At 58.2% G+C, this 16,646-nt stretch overlaps 2 protein-coding genes across 9 annotated transcripts in view; one reads left to right on the forward strand and one right to left on the reverse strand.

Moving 5' to 3' along the window:
- SMARCD3 (SWI/SNF related BAF chromatin remodeling complex subunit D3) overlaps positions 1-7,948 on the forward strand; it is a 28,594-nt gene extending 20,646 nt beyond the window's left edge. For 3 of the 7 annotated variants that reach the window (XM_082693470.1, XM_082693471.1, XM_082693469.1), the window contains 12 exons: positions 1,667-1,878; positions 3,579-3,621; positions 4,439-4,561; positions 4,684-4,806; positions 5,057-5,152; positions 5,306-5,407; positions 5,629-5,790; positions 6,542-6,639; positions 6,757-6,892; positions 7,181-7,303; positions 7,431-7,532; positions 7,773-7,948. In XM_082693470.1, the coding sequence (XP_082549596.1) occupies positions 1,667-1,878; positions 3,579-3,621; positions 4,439-4,561; positions 4,684-4,806; positions 5,057-5,152; positions 5,306-5,407; positions 5,629-5,790; positions 6,542-6,639; positions 6,757-6,892; positions 7,181-7,303; positions 7,431-7,532; positions 7,773-7,826 (1,374 nt within the window). In that variant the 3' untranslated portion in view covers positions 7,827-7,948. The other 4 variants (XM_082693473.1, XM_082693474.1, XM_082693468.1 and 1 more) reach the window with 4 other exon arrangements.
- Positions 7,949-8,079: 131 nt separating this feature from the next.
- On the reverse strand, positions 8,080-13,777 carry CHPF2 (chondroitin polymerizing factor 2). 2 transcript variants are annotated; one of them, XM_082693458.1, is made up of 5 exons: positions 13,659-13,777; positions 11,963-13,153; positions 10,979-11,543; positions 10,224-10,406; positions 8,080-9,530 (listed from the first exon to the last, which is right to left on the reverse strand). In XM_082693458.1, the coding sequence occupies exons 2-5, from the start codon at positions 12,247-12,249 to the stop codon at positions 8,223-8,225; spliced, it is 2,343 nt and encodes a 780-aa protein (XP_082549584.1). In that variant the 5' UTR covers positions 12,250-13,153; positions 13,659-13,777; the 3' UTR covers positions 8,080-8,222. The 2 variants fall into 2 exon arrangements, with proteins under 2 accessions (XP_082549584.1, XP_082549583.1); XM_082693457.1 differs by having other exon boundaries at positions 13,593-13,763.
- Between the last annotated feature and the right edge of the window lie 2,869 nt (positions 13,778-16,646).

A 16,646-nucleotide genomic window follows, 5' to 3' on the forward strand; every position in this document is an offset into this window, starting at 1 on the left:
TGAAGTCCCTTTAAAAAGGCTCATCCAGGGGAGAAAGGGGGCTATCCATGTGGGTTGGTTGGTTTGTTTATAATTTAGCCAACTTAGAGCTCCAGTTCTTGGGTGGCTGTGAGTCCCACGGCTTCACTCCCCATACCCAGTCTGTACTGCAGTGGGGCCAGGCTCCATGCTGGGCCACCCCGCTAGAGACATGAGTGACGGGGTCAGGTGGGGTGGGGGAGGCAGACACACGGAAGGGTGGTTTTTGCTTTGGGAGAGATGGACAGAGACAGCTGGCTCACTGGGAGTTAGGGACCTAGCTCAGGGCAAGCGGGACTGGAGGGAGAGTTGGCAGTTAGAAGGAATTCACCCAGCTCCTGCTCAGGGCTCCTCCGTGTGCCTGGGGCCATCTGCACTCTGGGAGACAAAGTGGGTAGCCTGTAGAAGGTAAAAGGGGCACAGGGGCTGTGTCCCTTGCTCCCTAATCTCCTTCCTGCTCTCTTTGTCCCCTTCACACCCACCCTCCACTTTATAGCCCCTCCGGGGGCCTTCCCCAATCCCAGTTCTGGGATCTGGACAAGTGGGGTTTTGAAAGTCTGTGAAACATTTCACTCAATGAATTTGCATCTCATCTACATCCCATCTGAGGTGGCAAGGGAATACACCTGCCTCATCTCGCTCCCCGCACCCCTTTGAGCCCTGACTTCCTACCTCGCTGGGGCGGGGTGGGAGGGAAGTGGAGGAGTTCTGTAGGATGGAACCCTCTCTGGTAATGCCGGCAGACAGGAAGGGAGAGATGGATGGAGGAGGAAATGCCGCTGCCTCTGAGCTCCCCAAGCCTCTGGGCAGTCCACCTCCAGCCCAGCTGCCTCCGGTCAGGGGATCCTGGTAGGGTGTGACCTCACTGGCTCCTGCTGCCTCCAGCCTTCACCTTAAGGGCATATTGGGGGGGGGGGGTGCTAAGACGTCAAAAGCCCTGGGTGTGGAGGCTTGGCATCAGCCAGAGGGGGTGTGGTGGGAGCTATAGGGTCAAAAGCAGGGGCCCAGAGAGAAGGGCGGGTTAAGGTGGGGAGCGCAAGCACAGGCCAGGACAGCCCAGGAAGTGGACTTGAGAAGCCGGGAGTGGAAAGAGAGACAGAAGTCCTAGCAGAGAGCGGGGCCTCTAACCCAGGTGAAGCTGCAGAGAGCAGACAGTCCGGGCCCCTCAGGAAACGGCGGTTCTGTGCTGCCTCTGCCAGGAGGCGCTGCGTGACCTTGGCTAGGTCGCTTTTCTCCTTGAGCCACGGTTGCCTCATCTGTCAAGTGGGGTGGGAAGAACCCCCTCAGTCGGTCTTGCGGAGGAACCTGTGGATGTGAACATCCTTTGAAAAGGTTGAAAGGCGCCATTAATATTCATTTTCGCGGTACCTTCCGCAGACCCGAGGCTGGCGGTGCCCGGTGCAGCTGCCTGGCTTCAGTTAGCTTCCTGCAGCGAGACGCAGAGCCCCCTCCGCCGAGCCGCGCGGTGGCGGCGCCCCTGCCCCTCCCACCCCTCGCTCACGCTGGCGGCATCGGGGTCACCGGCCGGGGGGCTTGGGGTGGGAGAGACGCGGCTCACCGCGCCTGGAACCGGGGCCCTGGTCTGACCGGCGGGCGCCTGTTTCTGCTTCACCTCCGCCCCCGCCCTCGTCCCCCCCCCCCCACCCAGCGCCCCGGGATGCCGTCTGGAGCCCGGATGCCCCACCAGGGGGCGCCCATGGGCCCCCCGGGCTCCCCGTACATGGGCAGCCCCGCCGTGCGACCCGGCCTGGCCCCCGCGGGCATGGAGCCCGCCCGCAAGCGAGCAGCGCCCCCGCCCGGCCAGAGCCAGGCCCAGAGCCAGGGCCAGCCGGTGCCCACCGCCCCCGCGCGGAGCCGCAGGTGAGTGGGGCCCAGCGCGGAGGGGGCGGGCCACGGGACCCCAGGGACGGGGTGGGTGAGGAGCGGGACTGGAAGGAGCGAGGAAGAAGGAGCGAGCGGTCCTGGGTGGGATGCCCTCTGGGGAGGTGGGCCGAGGGGGCACCGGTCTGGTTCCTTTGTGTGCCCACCGTAGAGACTGAAGCTGCGGCCGTCGCGCCCTTCTCCTTGTCACCTGCCCCCTCCTTCTCTCCAGCCCTTGTCCCCAGGTTCTGGGAGACGCTTCTGTCTTTGGGGTGGGGGTGGGGCTGGCGGTCGGACTGAGGGCTGAGCTTTGGGGACGGTTTCCCCAAGTGTGGCTGTGCAGTGCACCGTCCTCGGTCCCCTGGCTGGACTGTTTAAAAGCCCCACTCCAGGCAGTCTCAGTCTGACTCTCTGGTCAGGGGGGTGGAGCCTGGGGATTTGCCCTGTGGGTGGGTGGTCTGCTGCAGAGTCCTGCTCTCAGGCGATTCCTAGGCAGGCAGAGGATGGGGAGCTGCCATCATCTGTCCTGGGGACCAGGTCTGCCCCCCCAGCCAGGAGAGGCCAGCCCGTTCCCCTGTCTGAGCCAGCTGGGGACACCCTGAAAGCCCCTGCTGGTGTCTGGCAAGAGAGATGCCCCTCTGGGTTTCACTATTTAACCAAACACACATGCTTCCCTTTGCACACCAGATGGAGTCCTATAAAAAGAGTAATATGGATTTTACCTCATTATTAAATATTTTTTTACACATCAAGGAAAATTCACCATTTATAGGATTCCCAAGATGAATTCTTTTGCAAAGTGAATCATCCTTTCATACAGTAAACAAGTTCCTGATCTGTCTTGTGTAGATGGAGAGTTTCACATAGATAATTTCTTCAAAACAAATCAGACCTTTAATGAAAGGGGCTCACCTGGCCTTAGAAGAGACTCTTGGGCAGGAGGGGGCAGTGGCTGTCACCACACACAATGGTACAGAGCCATCCTCCAGGCTGGGTTTTAATCTCGACTTGCCATGGATTTTCTGGGGGTGTTTTTGGGAATCAGAAGCAGCTAGCAGGTCAAGAAGAGTCCCAAGTCCCAGCTGCCACCCCAAATCCAGCCTGCGGTCACACCCCCACAGGAGAAGCCTCTCTCTGGACCTCTCTGGGTGTGTTTCTGGACCCTGCTGGCAGGGTGATCCGAGGGCCTGCCAGCCTCCTCTTCCAAGCCCATGGTGCCAGGGTTGCAAGACCTCCCCAGCTTCACCCATCACTTCCTGCTCCAGGGATGGGAGAGAGCGTCTGTTTCTCTGCCTCTGAACTCAAGCCACCTTGGACTGTGTACCTCAGCTTAACAGAAAGGGAGACTCCTCAGAATCTCTCCTCCTCCTCTGCCCTCCCCCTCCCTAGCTTTTCTCAAGCACTTTTGCAGCTCCCCCCCCCCCCCAGCCCTTCCTAAGTCTAAATTTCTCTGGCCTGAGGATGTGGTGGGGTGGAAAGGGGCACCAGGGCTAGAGAAAAGGACGGGGCCACGTCTGCTGCCCACAAGAGGACATAGCGCCATGCCATGCACCACTGCCGTAGCCCTTGGGCGGGCAGACGAGCGGGCTGTGGGAACCCCAGCCAGGCGGGTGGAGATGTCGGGATAATTTAGCAGGTGGCCTCGTTACTCCCAGATCTGTCGCCATGGTAACCTGGTTTTTTCTTTAAAAAATGTACAGTGCCAAGAGGAGGAAGATGGCTGACAAAATCCTCCCTCAAAGGGTGAGTGCCTTTCACAGCAGCCCCCCGCCCTCCCCCCACCCTGTGCTGCTCTGCCTCCTCTCCCCCCACCCCACCGCCCTGGACTGCTTCCCCTCCCCCCTCAGGAGCAGAGCTTCAGCATCATAGCCACTTTCACTTTTTGTTTAAAAAGCTAATTAAGAAGTGGGGCTCCCTGGCCAGAGGGAGGGGGTGGGGCGGCGGGAAGGAGCAGAGCCACCGGAAGAGGTAGGGTCCTGGGCCCGGGGTGAGGCCCTGCGGGACTGAGCTCCTGCAGTCCACAGACATAAATAAAGGTGTGGGACAAAGAGGTCACAAGAGCTAGGGGACCAAAGGCTGGCCGGGGAGTGAAGGGAACTGAGGCTGGCCAGAAGGCCTGGACATCATCAGTGAACCGAGGCGCAGCGAGGCGTGCGGGGTAGCACGGCTGAGATGTGAGTGGAGCGACAAGGTGGGTGCCAGTGGAGAGGGAAGCAGCAACATCCTCTGTCTCAGGCACCCCAGGAAGGTCCAGAGGCCATGTGACAAGGGCAAGGACCAGATGAGGTGAAGTCCCACTTGCTGGGCTCCGTGGCTGCGGCCTCCCCTAGTGATGAAATGCTTCTCGAGGGAGAAGCAGCTTTTTGCCCCTACATGCTGAGGTCTTTTCTGCTGGATATGCAGTCCTGGGGAGAAGGCCCCGTTTGCACTCGAAGTTCCGTGCCCGGAACGTGGCCAGCACCCCTCTACACTCTTTGTATCCTGGGACCACCTGACATGCACGTTCCCCCTACAAGACTGGCTGAGCCCCTCGTTCCCTGCCTTCCTCCTGCTATTCCAGATCCGGGAGCTGGTCCCGGAGTCCCAGGCTTATATGGACCTCCTGGCATTTGAGAGGAAGCTGGATCAAACCATCATGCGGAAGCGGGTGGACATCCAGGAGGCTCTGAAGAGGCCAATGAAGGTGTCTTGATTTGGGGGCAGGAAGAGGGCTCTAGGTCGTGTTCCGAGAACGAAGCAGTGGGATCGCCCCAGGGAACGGGAGCATGCCGCATGGGCTCTATACTATACTCTTTATTTCTACAGCAAAAGCGGAAGCTGCGTCTTTATATCTCCAATACTTTTAACCCTGCGAAGCCTGATGCTGAAGATTCTGATGGCAGCATTGCCTCCTGGGAGCTGCGGGTGGAGGGGAAGCTTCTGGATGACGTACGTCCTGGCCCAGGTCTCTTCAGGTGCCCTGGGGTGGGTATGGGGCTGAGCTGAGGACAGAAAGAGATGGATGCACCATGGGTTAGGGAGTCAGCCCTGGCGAGGGGTGGGCGGCCTGAAGAGACAGTCGGGCGCAGAGGCCTGCTTCTAACCGTGCTGCCCTACCCGACCAGCCCCACCCACCCCCGGCTCGTCCTGCCCCCACGGTCCCTGTCCTGCCCCCACGGTCCCTGTCCCTCTCCCACAGCCCAGCAAGCAGAAGCGGAAGTTCTCTTCCTTCTTCAAGAGTTTGGTCATTGAGCTGGACAAAGACCTTTATGGCCCCGACAACCACCTCGTTGAGGTAAGACCCAACTTCTGCCTGGGCAACGGCCACTCTGCCACAGACCACCGTTCCCTCAACCACACGGATCTGGATCAGGGACCACCTGAGAGCCCTTGGCCCCAGCAGCCATGATGGGCCTGTGAGGTGACCCAGCTCTCCTCCCCTGGGCAGTGGCACCGGACACCTACCACCCAGGAGACAGATGGGTTCCAGGTGAAGAGGCCAGGGGACCTGAGCGTCCGCTGCACACTGCTCCTCATGCTGGACTACCAGGTCCGTGCCCCTACCCCAGACGCCGCCCCACACCCCTTCTCTTAGGGCAGATCTCAGCTTCCGGGGAACCTACCCGGGAGACCCATTTTCTTCCGTACCTCATCTTCTCCAGAAGCATGGTTCCCAGGAGCCCGATGATCACGTCCCCCCAGTCCCCAGCTGCCTGGCCCTGAGTTCTTCCCACTCCCCTCTCTTTTATCTTCACGGCCGTCTTTTCCCAGCCTCCCCAATTCAAACTGGACCCCCGCCTGGCTCGGCTGCTGGGCTTGCACACGCAGAGCCGCTCGGCCATCGTGCAGGCCCTGTGGCAGTACGTGAAGACCAACAGGCTGCAGGACTCACACGACAAGGAATACATCAATGGGGACAAATACTTCCAGCAGGTACCCTCTCTTGTGACCTCAGGGATGTGGGGGGCAGGCAGAGGTTCCAATAGGGGAAGTGCCTCAATGAGGCTCAAAGGCAACTCCCCCACCCCCACTTCTAGATTCCTGGGTGCTAGCGCACACCCTACCCTACTGCTCCACGCCGCAGCCTGTCCCTTTCAGCCAAGCCAGTTTAGAAAGTTCCGGAACCTTAAAAGGCTGACAGTGTGGGGAATGTAATATTCTTGGCACTTGGGAGTTGGGACCCCTGGGTTCCAGTCCTGGATCCAGACTCTACCAAAGTAGAGATTATTTGTAAAACTTTTTAAATAAACACGGCAGATAAGCTTGAGGCGTAAAATAAGTCAACGTTTATTGAGTGCTTGCCGTGTGCCGGGCTCTGTTGCAGGCGGTGTGGGCTCATCCACTTAGTTTTCCCAGCCTCCCTGGTCATTACCATCCCAACTCTGGACACGAAGAAACCAAGGCCTGAGAGCTTAGGGGATTGGCTGGAGGTTGCCAGGTTAACGGAAGAGGCAGGATTTGCACCTCGGTGGCAACAGACCCCAGGCCGATGCTTTTGGCCGTGGCACCGCACCAGCCCATGTCCTTCTCCACGCTCCACCACCTGCAGACACCCTCCTCCCCACTCCGGCAGCAATGAGGACTTAGACTTGCTCCTCTTGTGGCCGTCCCAGAATGGAAGGATCAGGGCTGTCACACTCTTCTCAAGCAGATGAAATTGGTCTCTCTTTCTCTCCTACTTCAGATTTTTGACTGCCCACGGCTGAAGTTTTCAGAGATTCCCCAGCGCCTCACAGCTCTGCTGTTGCCCCCCGACCCCATTGTCATCAACCACGTCATCAGGTGAGGCCCCGACTTGCTCCCGAGACCAGGGAGTCAGGGCAGTCCTGCCCTCCCTCCTCCTCCCACCCCCCACCCCTGCAACTGCCGCGGGTACCAAGGGCTGGACTTCCCTGGCAGCGTGGACCCGTCCGACCAGAAGAAGACGGCGTGCTACGACATTGACGTGGAGGTGGAGGAGCCACTGAAGGGACAGATGAGCAGCTTTCTCCTGTCCACGGCCAACCAGCAGGAGATCAGCGCTCTGGACAGTAAGGTGGGGCCAGAGCCCAGAGCTGGAGTGGGACATTGACCCAGAAATGGCAAAATGCAGACAAGAGATGAGAGTACAGGCCTGTGGAGAGAAGGGGGCAGGTGGCCTTTCCCTCGCTCCTTGGAGCTCTGCCCATCCCCCTTCCCGGGCACTGCAGCCGCATCAGGGACCTAAGGGACTGCCCTTCAAAGGAACAGCAGCAAATCCCTCTCCCCCACGGCCCCCGTCCTCCTGCCCCTCCTCTCCCACATCACCATGGCCAGGCGAAAGCGTCTGTCTTTCTACCTGTAGATCCATGAGACGATTGAGTCCATAAACCAGCTCAAGATCCAGAGGGACTTCATGCTAAGCTTCTCCAGAGACCCCAAAGGCTACATCCAGGACCTGCTCCGCTCCCAGAGCCGGGACCTCAAGGTGAAGGGGACTCCGGGAGCACTGGTTGGAAGAGAAGCATATTGGGAAGACAGTAAATGTTGTTATATGACGGTGGGGGTGGGGGGGGTGGTCCAGGCTCGAGGCTGACCCCCCTGCTCCCTCCCAGGTGATGACAGATGTGGCAGGCAACCCCGAGGAGGAGCGCCGGGCTGAGTTTTACCACCAGCCCTGGTCCCAGGAAGCTGTCAGCCGCTATTTCTACTGCAAGGTGCAGAGGGGCTCCCTGGACCTCAGAACCGCCCCCTCCCCCCCGCCCCTGCTCCCTCCAAGAGAAGCCTCCCTTCCCAGCCCGGCCAGTGGCCCTTGTCACTCCACCAACCCCCTCACCACGGAGCCCTCCCTGGGAGCCCTGCTCCCAGACGCTCTTCCAGGGTGGCCGGGTGGTTGGGATTGTCCTGTCACTCACCAGCAACAGTGTGACCCTGCTACTGCTCTCATTTCTCTAAAGATCCAGCAGCGCAGGCAGGAGCTGGAGCAGTCGCTGGTTGTACGCAACACCTAGGAGCCCCTGTGAATGAGCGCCACTGTGGGCCTCCTGCCCGGCCCGCCCCCGGGGGGACTCTGCTGTCACTCCCGTGACACCCTCCGGGTGAGGCGGGGAACGATTAAAGGTCATGCATCTGAGAGCAGCCTTGTGTGTCATTGACAACTGGGGAGGAAGGACCAGGGGAAGGCAGTGGGTCCCTCGGGGAAAATTCCCCACCCCCTCCCCCCCAGGCTTCTCTTTCCTCCGTTTTTCCTAGACCTAAAAACAGTTTGGCAGAAGACACTTTTAATAGCATTTTTTCTTATTAAAAACAATACAGCAACAAGCTCTCCCTCTGTCCATCCGTTTCGCCTCGCCCTTCCCGGGGCTGAGGCGGGAGGGGGAATCATGGAGGGGCAGGCCCGGGCTGCCCTAGGTGCTGTTGGCCTGCTCGGGCTCGAACAGCGCCATGGCGAGCTGCGCCCGGGCCCCCAGCCCCTCCAGGCTGCTGAGCCGGCAGCGGTGGTAGAGCTCCTCGCTGAGCCGTGGGCTGCAGTCCCGCAGGGAGAACTTCTGCACCAGCCCTGGCTCCACGGCCCGGAAGAGGTGGAGCCCTGAGAACCGGAGGAACACATCCATCACCTCCAGCCCCTCCAGGGCTTCCTCCTCTTCCTGGCCTGCCAGTTCCCCGGCCAGCCGGGCTCGGGCCGCCAGGTAGTCCGCGTTGTAGAAGCAGCCCTCCGCAGACGCCTGTCGGTCAAACCTGCCTCCGACGGAGGGCCCCCGGGCGGGGTCAGCCCCAGGAGGGGAAGGGGGGTCAGGGCCAGCGCCCGGGGACCCTGGGGCAGGTCTCTGTGGTGCCAGGGCAGGGTTGAACTCCTGGAAATGCACCGGGAAGAAGGCCTGCCAGCCAGAGATGGCGTTCATTCGGCAGCGGTTGAGGACTTCCGGCCCGGGCCTGGTCCACACGGTGGTGAGGAAGAAGAGTGTGTCCACGGGGTGCTTCTTAGAGATCACGTCCATGAGCCGCACCTGGGAAGGGGCCTCGGCGCGCACGGCGAGCCAGGCCAGCCTGGTCCCCGGGTACCGCCGCTCTAACTCAGCCGCCGCCGTCTTCACCCCCAGGAACGGGTCTGGGGCCCCTCGGCCGCCTTCCCGAGGTCCGTAGACCAGCAGCAGGGTGAGCAGCGCATGCTCTCGTGGCTCCAGGACCCCGGCTGCAAAGGCCTCGAGGAAAGCCAGGGCCGCGGCGGCTTCGGCCACCAGGAGCGGCAGCACCAGCTGCACGCGGGTGGCCTCGGTGACATAGGGCATGGGCAGGATCTCTACCCGGCTCAGCGGCCGCAGCAGGCTGACCCTGCGGGCCAGGGCCCGCCGGTGGCCGCGCTGCGTCACGGCTTCCAGCAGGAGGTCCAGCGTGTACTCCATGCCCCGCGCCGGGTCAAAGCGCCGGTAGCCATTGAGCAGCCGCCGCTTCTGGAAGCGCAGGCGGGGCTGGTAGCGGCGGTTCAGCTGCTCCAAGGCCGTCTCCACGGCGTCGCCCACATCGGCCCTGCTGGCCCCCTGCAGTGGGCACTTGGGGGACCCGTCGGCACAGGAGAAGGTGTGCTGCTCTGTGAAGTAGTCCCAGCCCAGCACCTCAAATCGGGAGTGTGGTGTGAAAGGGGCTGGGAGCCCGATGGGCCAGCTCAGCCCTGCCTCGCCCTCGGGGGTCAGCACGGTCAGGTTCTGGATCTGAGCCTGGGGGGGGGGCAGGGAGGATGCAGAGTTAGTGTCCTCTGGGGAGTCAGGGCCTGACCCCGCTCTAGCATTCTGGGTTCTGAGCTCGGTCCTGACTCTCAACACGCAGCGAGGTGCCCCTGGGCTAATCACTTAGTCCCCTTTCCGTTCCTGTGTGTAAAATGCAGAAAGCATGTGAACCACACGCACCTCACATAGCCGGTGCGAGAAGGAAGAGGGGGAAATGTGCTTTTGTGGCAGTTGAAGCCCCACAGCCTCGCTCTCCCACACGCGCAGAACACCCTCTTCAGACGGAAGCTTCGCTTTCACTTGCTTTCCCCGCCTCACAACCCCTAGGATCCCCTGGAGCGTTCTTCCATGTCTACCCGTGGGCTTTTTAAGGACAGCGCTAGAAACTCAGGGACTTCCAGGCTTCTGCTTCTCCAGTGGAGGGGCACTAAAACAGCCGTGTCTAAGCGCGGGACTGAGCTCCCGTTCTCACAGTGCACCTGCAAACCCTTTTCACCGCAACCAGGTTGGGCTGGGAGCTTCTCTTACGGTTGACCTGGGTCCCCTCTCCTTGGAGATGCGTACACCGAGGTAGGGTCAGCCTCCTCCTACCCCACCCACCTCCCCGCTCGCTTGGCCGCCCCCTCGCTGGGCGCCCAGACAGGGGACGCTCCGTCTGACCGCCAGCAGCGGGCCGGGGCTCACCTGCAGCTCCTCTATCTCGCTGTACGCCCGCTCCAGCTCCAGAGCGCTGAAGCGCTTGTGAAGCCTGTACATGAGGGCTCCCTCGGAGACGGGGTGCACTGCGAAGGCACTCAGGAAGGCCGAGCTCCCCTCCTTCTCGGGGTCCCTATTTTTGGCCAGTTCAAAGGAACGGTACTGCTGCCCCTAGAGGGACCAATCAGATCAATCAAAACCATACCGTGCCTGTCCCTGCCACCCTTACCCGGACTAGCATTCACGCCTAGTGGGGAGAGCCGGAGCCCACTCCGGGGTCCCCTTAAACTTGGCCTCTCACCAGATGTAGGAAAAAAGAATGTAAAGCAGGCCATTAGGATGCCCTCTTTGCCCAAAGAACCCCACTGTTTCAAGAGAATGAAATCCAGGAGCCAGAAAATGCTCCCACTACTCTGGTTTACCTTACTTCTCCAGGGCAATGGCCACCTCTAGGACATTCCCAGATCAATTATGACTGTACATGTCATTAAGGAGGAGGGGGCAATGGGCAGGAAGGACAGCTGGCAGGAGCTGGTGAGCAGGGACACTTTCCTATCTTGCCCAGGGGGTCCCTGACAAGTTGCCACTTTTGACAGCCTGAGAACTCAAAGTTAGGGTCAGTGGCTAGGAAGGACAAAACCCCAAGCTGCTGCTGGGAAGGAGCCAACAGCACCCGCCCTGGAGACAACTGCTCAGGCGCTATGAACTGTTGGGGACCGAGATTGACTTGAACGGGCTGTCACCTGGTGCTGCGAGACACAGCCGATGCCCAGAGAGTCGATGAGGCAGCGGCCAAGCCACTCATCAGGACGGGCACTGAGAATGTCTCCTCGGCAGCCGTCCAGATGTGGCCGCAGTCGAAGCAGGAGACTCCGTGACAACAGGTAGCCAAAGCCCCCGTGGCAGTACCGGGCCTGCTCGCCTGCACCAATAAACTCCTCGGCTCGGCCCAAGTACAGGTCTTGGTTGATGCTGAGGTGGCCAGCGAGGGCGGCCAGGCGGGGGGCCTGTACATACGTGTCATCCTGCATGATGAAGAACCAGTCGTAGTCGGCCCCAAAGTGCGTGTGGAGATGGCGCAGGGTCTCTGACATGAGCCAGGCTGGCCGTTCGTCCCCATGGGAGACCACCTGCATTCCTGCAGGAGTCCGCGCCCCTCGCTGCCCCGTGAAGTACAGTAATCGAGGAAAGTGGTGGGCCACCGTGCGGTTGACAGCCACAGCCAGAGTGGACAGGGTAGCCCTGGAGGTCAGGACAGCCACCAGCAACCGCTCCCGAGAACCCAGCTCTGTCTGGATATACCGAGTCCTGCGGAGGGACCAAAACACCAAGGGTCAACTCCTTAAGCTTTAGGGGCCCAGTCTGTCCAGCACAGACGTCGCTCTGGGAATGAAGAGGAGGGACCTCCTCATCGATATGAATGAGCTACTACAGAGAGCACCCACAGACACTGGAACTCGTTTGGGGAGGGGTCTACTACGGATGGGTTAGATGATTAGATGGTGAGATGCATTTCCTGCCCTGTTGAAGAATATCCAACACCAATTTAACACCAATGGGGGAGACTTTCTCAAACCTGAGAAGGAAAAATAGGAACAGCCCGTGATGGGTAATAAGGCAAAGAACTGCTCTAGCAGCCCAACATGGACTATCAGTGAAGGCAGAGGCAAGGCCTTCGAGCCGCGTGGCAGTGGGGTCTGGGGACCATGGACACACACAACTCTCACCTGAGCACCTTCTTGTAGGGCTTGTTGGGATCCCGGTAGTAGGGGACAATCCGGGGTTTGAAGTCTTCATCACTTTGGTCGAGTCCAGTTCTTGAGTCTGGATCATGTGGCACTCCCGGGTCCCCCACAGCTTCCACACAAGGATCTTCTCCCTCACCCTGGATCCAGGAAACCCGCAAGAGGCTCAGGCTGCATCCCAGAGACAGCCCTAGGATGAGGGGCAGTGCTGGCCGCAGCAGAGCCAACAGGGAGCTCAGTCGCATGGTGGGAGGCCCTACCTTATGCATGCCCCAGGGGGCACGGCCTCAAGGATCAATGGGCGTCAGGCCAAGCAATAGCAGGCCTACAGTTTTAAGCAGGAAACCTGGGATCAGTGAAGTCAACAATAGAGCGAGGTGTGTTTGCTGCCAGGCCCAGCATCCCCAGGAAGCGCGGGGCTGGGCTTCAATCCTCAAGGTGCCCAATTTAACTCTCAGTCTAAAGGGCAATACATATTAGAGTCGATTTCACCCACTAATGGGATTATGGTCTGTCTTCTAAAAAGAGGGTTCAAAACTTAATCCTACCAAATCTAACCCAAAGAGATCTACACACATCTGGAGACCTGATCTAAGTCCATACAGGAGCAGCTGATAAAGAAACGGTTGGGGAAAAGCAAAAGCTCCATGAAGAGAACAGCCCCAACCACAAGAGCCTTCATCCCTAGGCCTTTTCCAAGAGCCCCTGGCTGGGGGCAGGTTTCCACTCAGCTTCCTGAAGGGGCTGGGGACTGGCTATTGAAGGGCAGCACAGCGGAAGGCCAAGGGGCCTCTTTCTACTCTACTCCTGAGTCTTAGGAAAACCCACAGCTACTAGAGTTACCCCTCCTCCCAGTCCAGAATGGTCAGGAGCCGCTGGCATGGTGCACAGCTCTGCCCACCCACATGAGGTGGACAGACAGGGCGACTCAGCACTGAGAGCCTCTCAGAGGAGCACGATGGCTGATGGAACCATCCTGCGGGGCAGTTCTTCTCTGAACCCAGCTGCCGAGAGGCTGGTGCCGTCCACCTTCTTCTGAGAGGAAACAGGAAGCAAATGACAGTAACTCTGGCTGCGTAAGAGCAGTTCGGCGTCTGGTTTTACCGGGGCCCCAGGTGCCCAAGCCAAACCACCGTGGGAGGACGAGAAGCAGCCAGAGACGCCACCGGGGTCCTGTGAAAGCAAGCGGGGGGCTCGGCTGGCTTCGGACGCCACCGCGGCCAGGACCAGCGCCCCCGCCCCCCCTCTCAGCGATCAAAGACCGACTCTAGTCCTAGAAGGCAGGCCCAACGCGACTTTTAGCTGTTAGTCTCCAAACAGAAGTAAACCCGGCTGCGTCACGGAACTGTCGAGGAGGGGCCGGGGGACCGAGGGAATGGAGGTCGCGGCCGGGGCGGAAGGCGAAGTCCCCGTCACCGGGCCCGTCGGCGGGGCAAAGGCCCTGCCTGTGCGTGCGGGCGAGGGGCAGCAGGTACGCCCGCGTCCCACAGCGCGAGGAGGCCCTGCAGCAGGGCCGGGGAGGCGGCGGACCGGTAAAGGGCAGCCAGGTGTGGCCGACGCGGCCAGCGCCGTCCCGGGGAGCGGGGCGAGGGCGTGGGGGTGGGACCTGCACCTGCCGACGCGAGCGGCGCCCCGGTCGCCCCTGGGGGGGGGGAAGGGCGGGGAAGGGGGAACAGACCCCAGCGCCCGGCCGAGGCGCCGGCTCCGCCGCTGCAGCCGCTGCCACCTCACAGCCCGGCCCGCGCCTTCCTCTTCCGCTCGCCGTCGGCCCCGGTCTCTATGGTGACCGCATCCGGTCGCTCGCCCCGCCTCCGCCCGCTGGGTGGTCTCCCCGCCCCCTTCCCCCCACTGCGCAGCCGCCGAGGGGATGACGTGGCAGCCCCGCCAGGCACCCGCCCCCGAGAAGGAGCGAGCGCCCCCCTGACCCTAGTAGCCGTGGACCCGCGGGCGGGCAGCATCTCCAGCCTCAACTGTCGTCTTCCTCGGAAATAAAATGTCCTTCTCCTCAGTGGGCGCGCCTCGGCCTCTGCCTCTGCCTCTGCCTCCGCCTCCTCGACGACTTCTCCCAGTGGCCTCGGAACCCCATCGTCCCCTGACGTATTTCAGAAACGTTGTTTGCCCACCCAGTTGCAGGCCGGCGTTCCAAGTGTTGAGTGAGGGACGCCTGGGGGGCTTGGTCATTTAAGCGTCTGCCTTCGGCTCAGGTCGTGATGCTGGGGTCGTGGGATCGAGTCCTGCGTCCGGCTCCTTGCGCAGCCGGGAGCCTGCTTCTCCCTCTGCCTGCTGCTCCTCCAACTCGTGCGTGCGCGCTCTCTCCCAAATAAATAAAATCTTTAAAAAGAAAGGAAAGGGGAGGAGGGAGAGTTGAGCGAACAAGTGGTAGGTGAGGTGGGCATGGTCCCTGCCCTCCGGGAGCTGAGGGTTGAGGGAGACACAGTAAACACACACTGACATACCCAAAATATAAACAGGTAGAAATGGAATCACAGGGGGCGCCTGGGTGGCTCAGTGGATTAAGCCGCTTCCTTCGGCTCAGGTCATGATCTCAGGGTCCTGGGATCGGGTCCCGCATCGAGCTCTCTGCTCGGCGGGGAGCTTGCTTCCCTCTCTCTCTCTCTGGCTGCCTCTCTGTCTACTTGTGATTTCTCTCTGTCAAATAAATAAATCTTAAAAAAAAAAAAAAAAAAAAAAAGAAAGAAATGGAATCACAGCCTGTCATAAGTACCACTGCAGAAAGTAGAGCCCAGCGGAAAAACGGGACGGGAAGAATTAAATTAGATTGGGAGTTTGGGAATGCCAAGATCAAAGATTCGGTAAGTCACTTTGGCAAAAAGTGGAGGGGAGTTTTCCGGGCAAAGAGCAGAGCACAGAGGCCCTGAGAGAGGAAAGATACTGCGCCAGAGAAGAACTGGGGGGTCAGGGCCGGCGAAAGCCCCATGACAGAGGAGAAAACAGCGCAACGGGAGGCCAGGGCTGGCGGGGCCTTCCAAAGACCACAGCGCGGCCTCCGCCGGCAAGGCACAACCCTGATAGGCAATTTGCAAGTGTATGGGGGCCACCCTGTCCGATGGTTGAGGGGAGGAGCCCAGAATGTTCCAAATCCTGCACTTTGCAAGACAGAGTCGCACAAGAGGAATCACGCAGCCCATGTGGCTTTCAAATGTTCTCCTAAACTTTCGTTATGTGGAAAACAACAACAACAACTAATCCTTGAGCCTGTGTTTTATTTTTTTAAATATTTTATTTATTTGGCAGAGAGAGCACAAGCAGTGGGAACAGCAGGGAAAGGGAGAAGCAGGCTCCCAGCTGACCTGAGCCCAGCAGGTGCCCCAAGAGCCTTTGTTCTATATATAAAAACAAAGTAACTTTGTAGGGTTGTAATATGTGCTGAATTTTCAAGGAATGTAACTATCATGTAAATGGAAAGAAGATAATACTTTGTTTCATTCAGGAAGACTAAGAGTTACTATTTTGGAGAACTGTATCACAGACAGTGTACTCACTGTGTTCGGTCTGTATTTGTACAGTCATATTCAAGGTAATTCTATATACAGGTACAAACATATGACTAATTATGTTTTCTAGCATAACGAGATAACAGTTATTGGAAAGGCTCTCCTTTTCTTCTGTTATGGTTAAGACACTACATATATATATATATATATATTTTTTTTTTTTAAATTTATGTGTGTAGTTAGGTTATATTTCAAAATAGTAAAGGAGGTGTTATAAAAAAAAAAAACAAGTTTGCTATTAGAAGAGAATATTGGGGCTGGTAGAGTAAAGAACCACCATTCTAGGAAGTATATAAGACAGAAGTTACCAGCATTTGTTTTCCTTTACTGTGCTTTGGTCTTATTCTCAGTTAGACTGCAATTTGATTTCCCTGAGCAATGGCACATAATAAGGAGTAAGTGAATGATTTGTAAGACTAGGAAGTCTAACTCTGGGAAGCAGAGTAGGGATGCTCACTTCGACTCTGGAAGATACAGATTCCAGACCAGGATTGTCCAACAGGAATATAATGTAAGCTGTATAGGTAATTTTATATTTTCTGGTAGTCACGTTAAAAAAGCAAAAAAGAAACAGATGAAATTAATTTTACTAATTTGTTTATTACAGTATTAATCATACCAAATTATAATTTCAACATGCAATCAATGTAAAAAATTGAGATATTTTAATTTTTCCTCACATACAATCATTTTATTTTTTGCTTTATTTTTAAATTCTAGTATTACATATAGGGTTATATAGCTTCAGGTGTACAATATAGTGATTCAACAATTATATACATTACTCAAGGCTTGTTATAAGTGTACTCTTCTTTTTAAAAATTATTTATTTATTTGAGAGAGAGATAGAGAGGGAACACAAGCAGGGAGGAGGGGCAGAGGGAGAGGGAGAAACAGACCCCGCACTGAGCAGGGAGCCCAATGTGGGGCTTGATCCCAGGTCCCGGGGATCATGACCTTAGCTGGAGGCAAAGGCCCAACCCACTGAGCCATTCAGGCACCCTTTTTTTTTTTTTTAAGATTCTATTTATTTATTTATTTAAGAGAGAGAGATAGTGAGCGAGAGCATAAGCAGGATAGAGGGACACATGGATGAGGGAGAAGCAGGCTTCCCGTTGATAAAGGAGCCTGATGGGGGCTCAATGCAGGGC

Source organism: Mustela nivalis (genome assembly GCF_964662115.1).
Source record: "Mustela nivalis genome assembly, chromosome: 12".
In the NCBI taxonomy this organism is placed as follows: Eukaryota; Metazoa; Chordata; class Mammalia; order Carnivora; family Mustelidae; genus Mustela; species Mustela nivalis.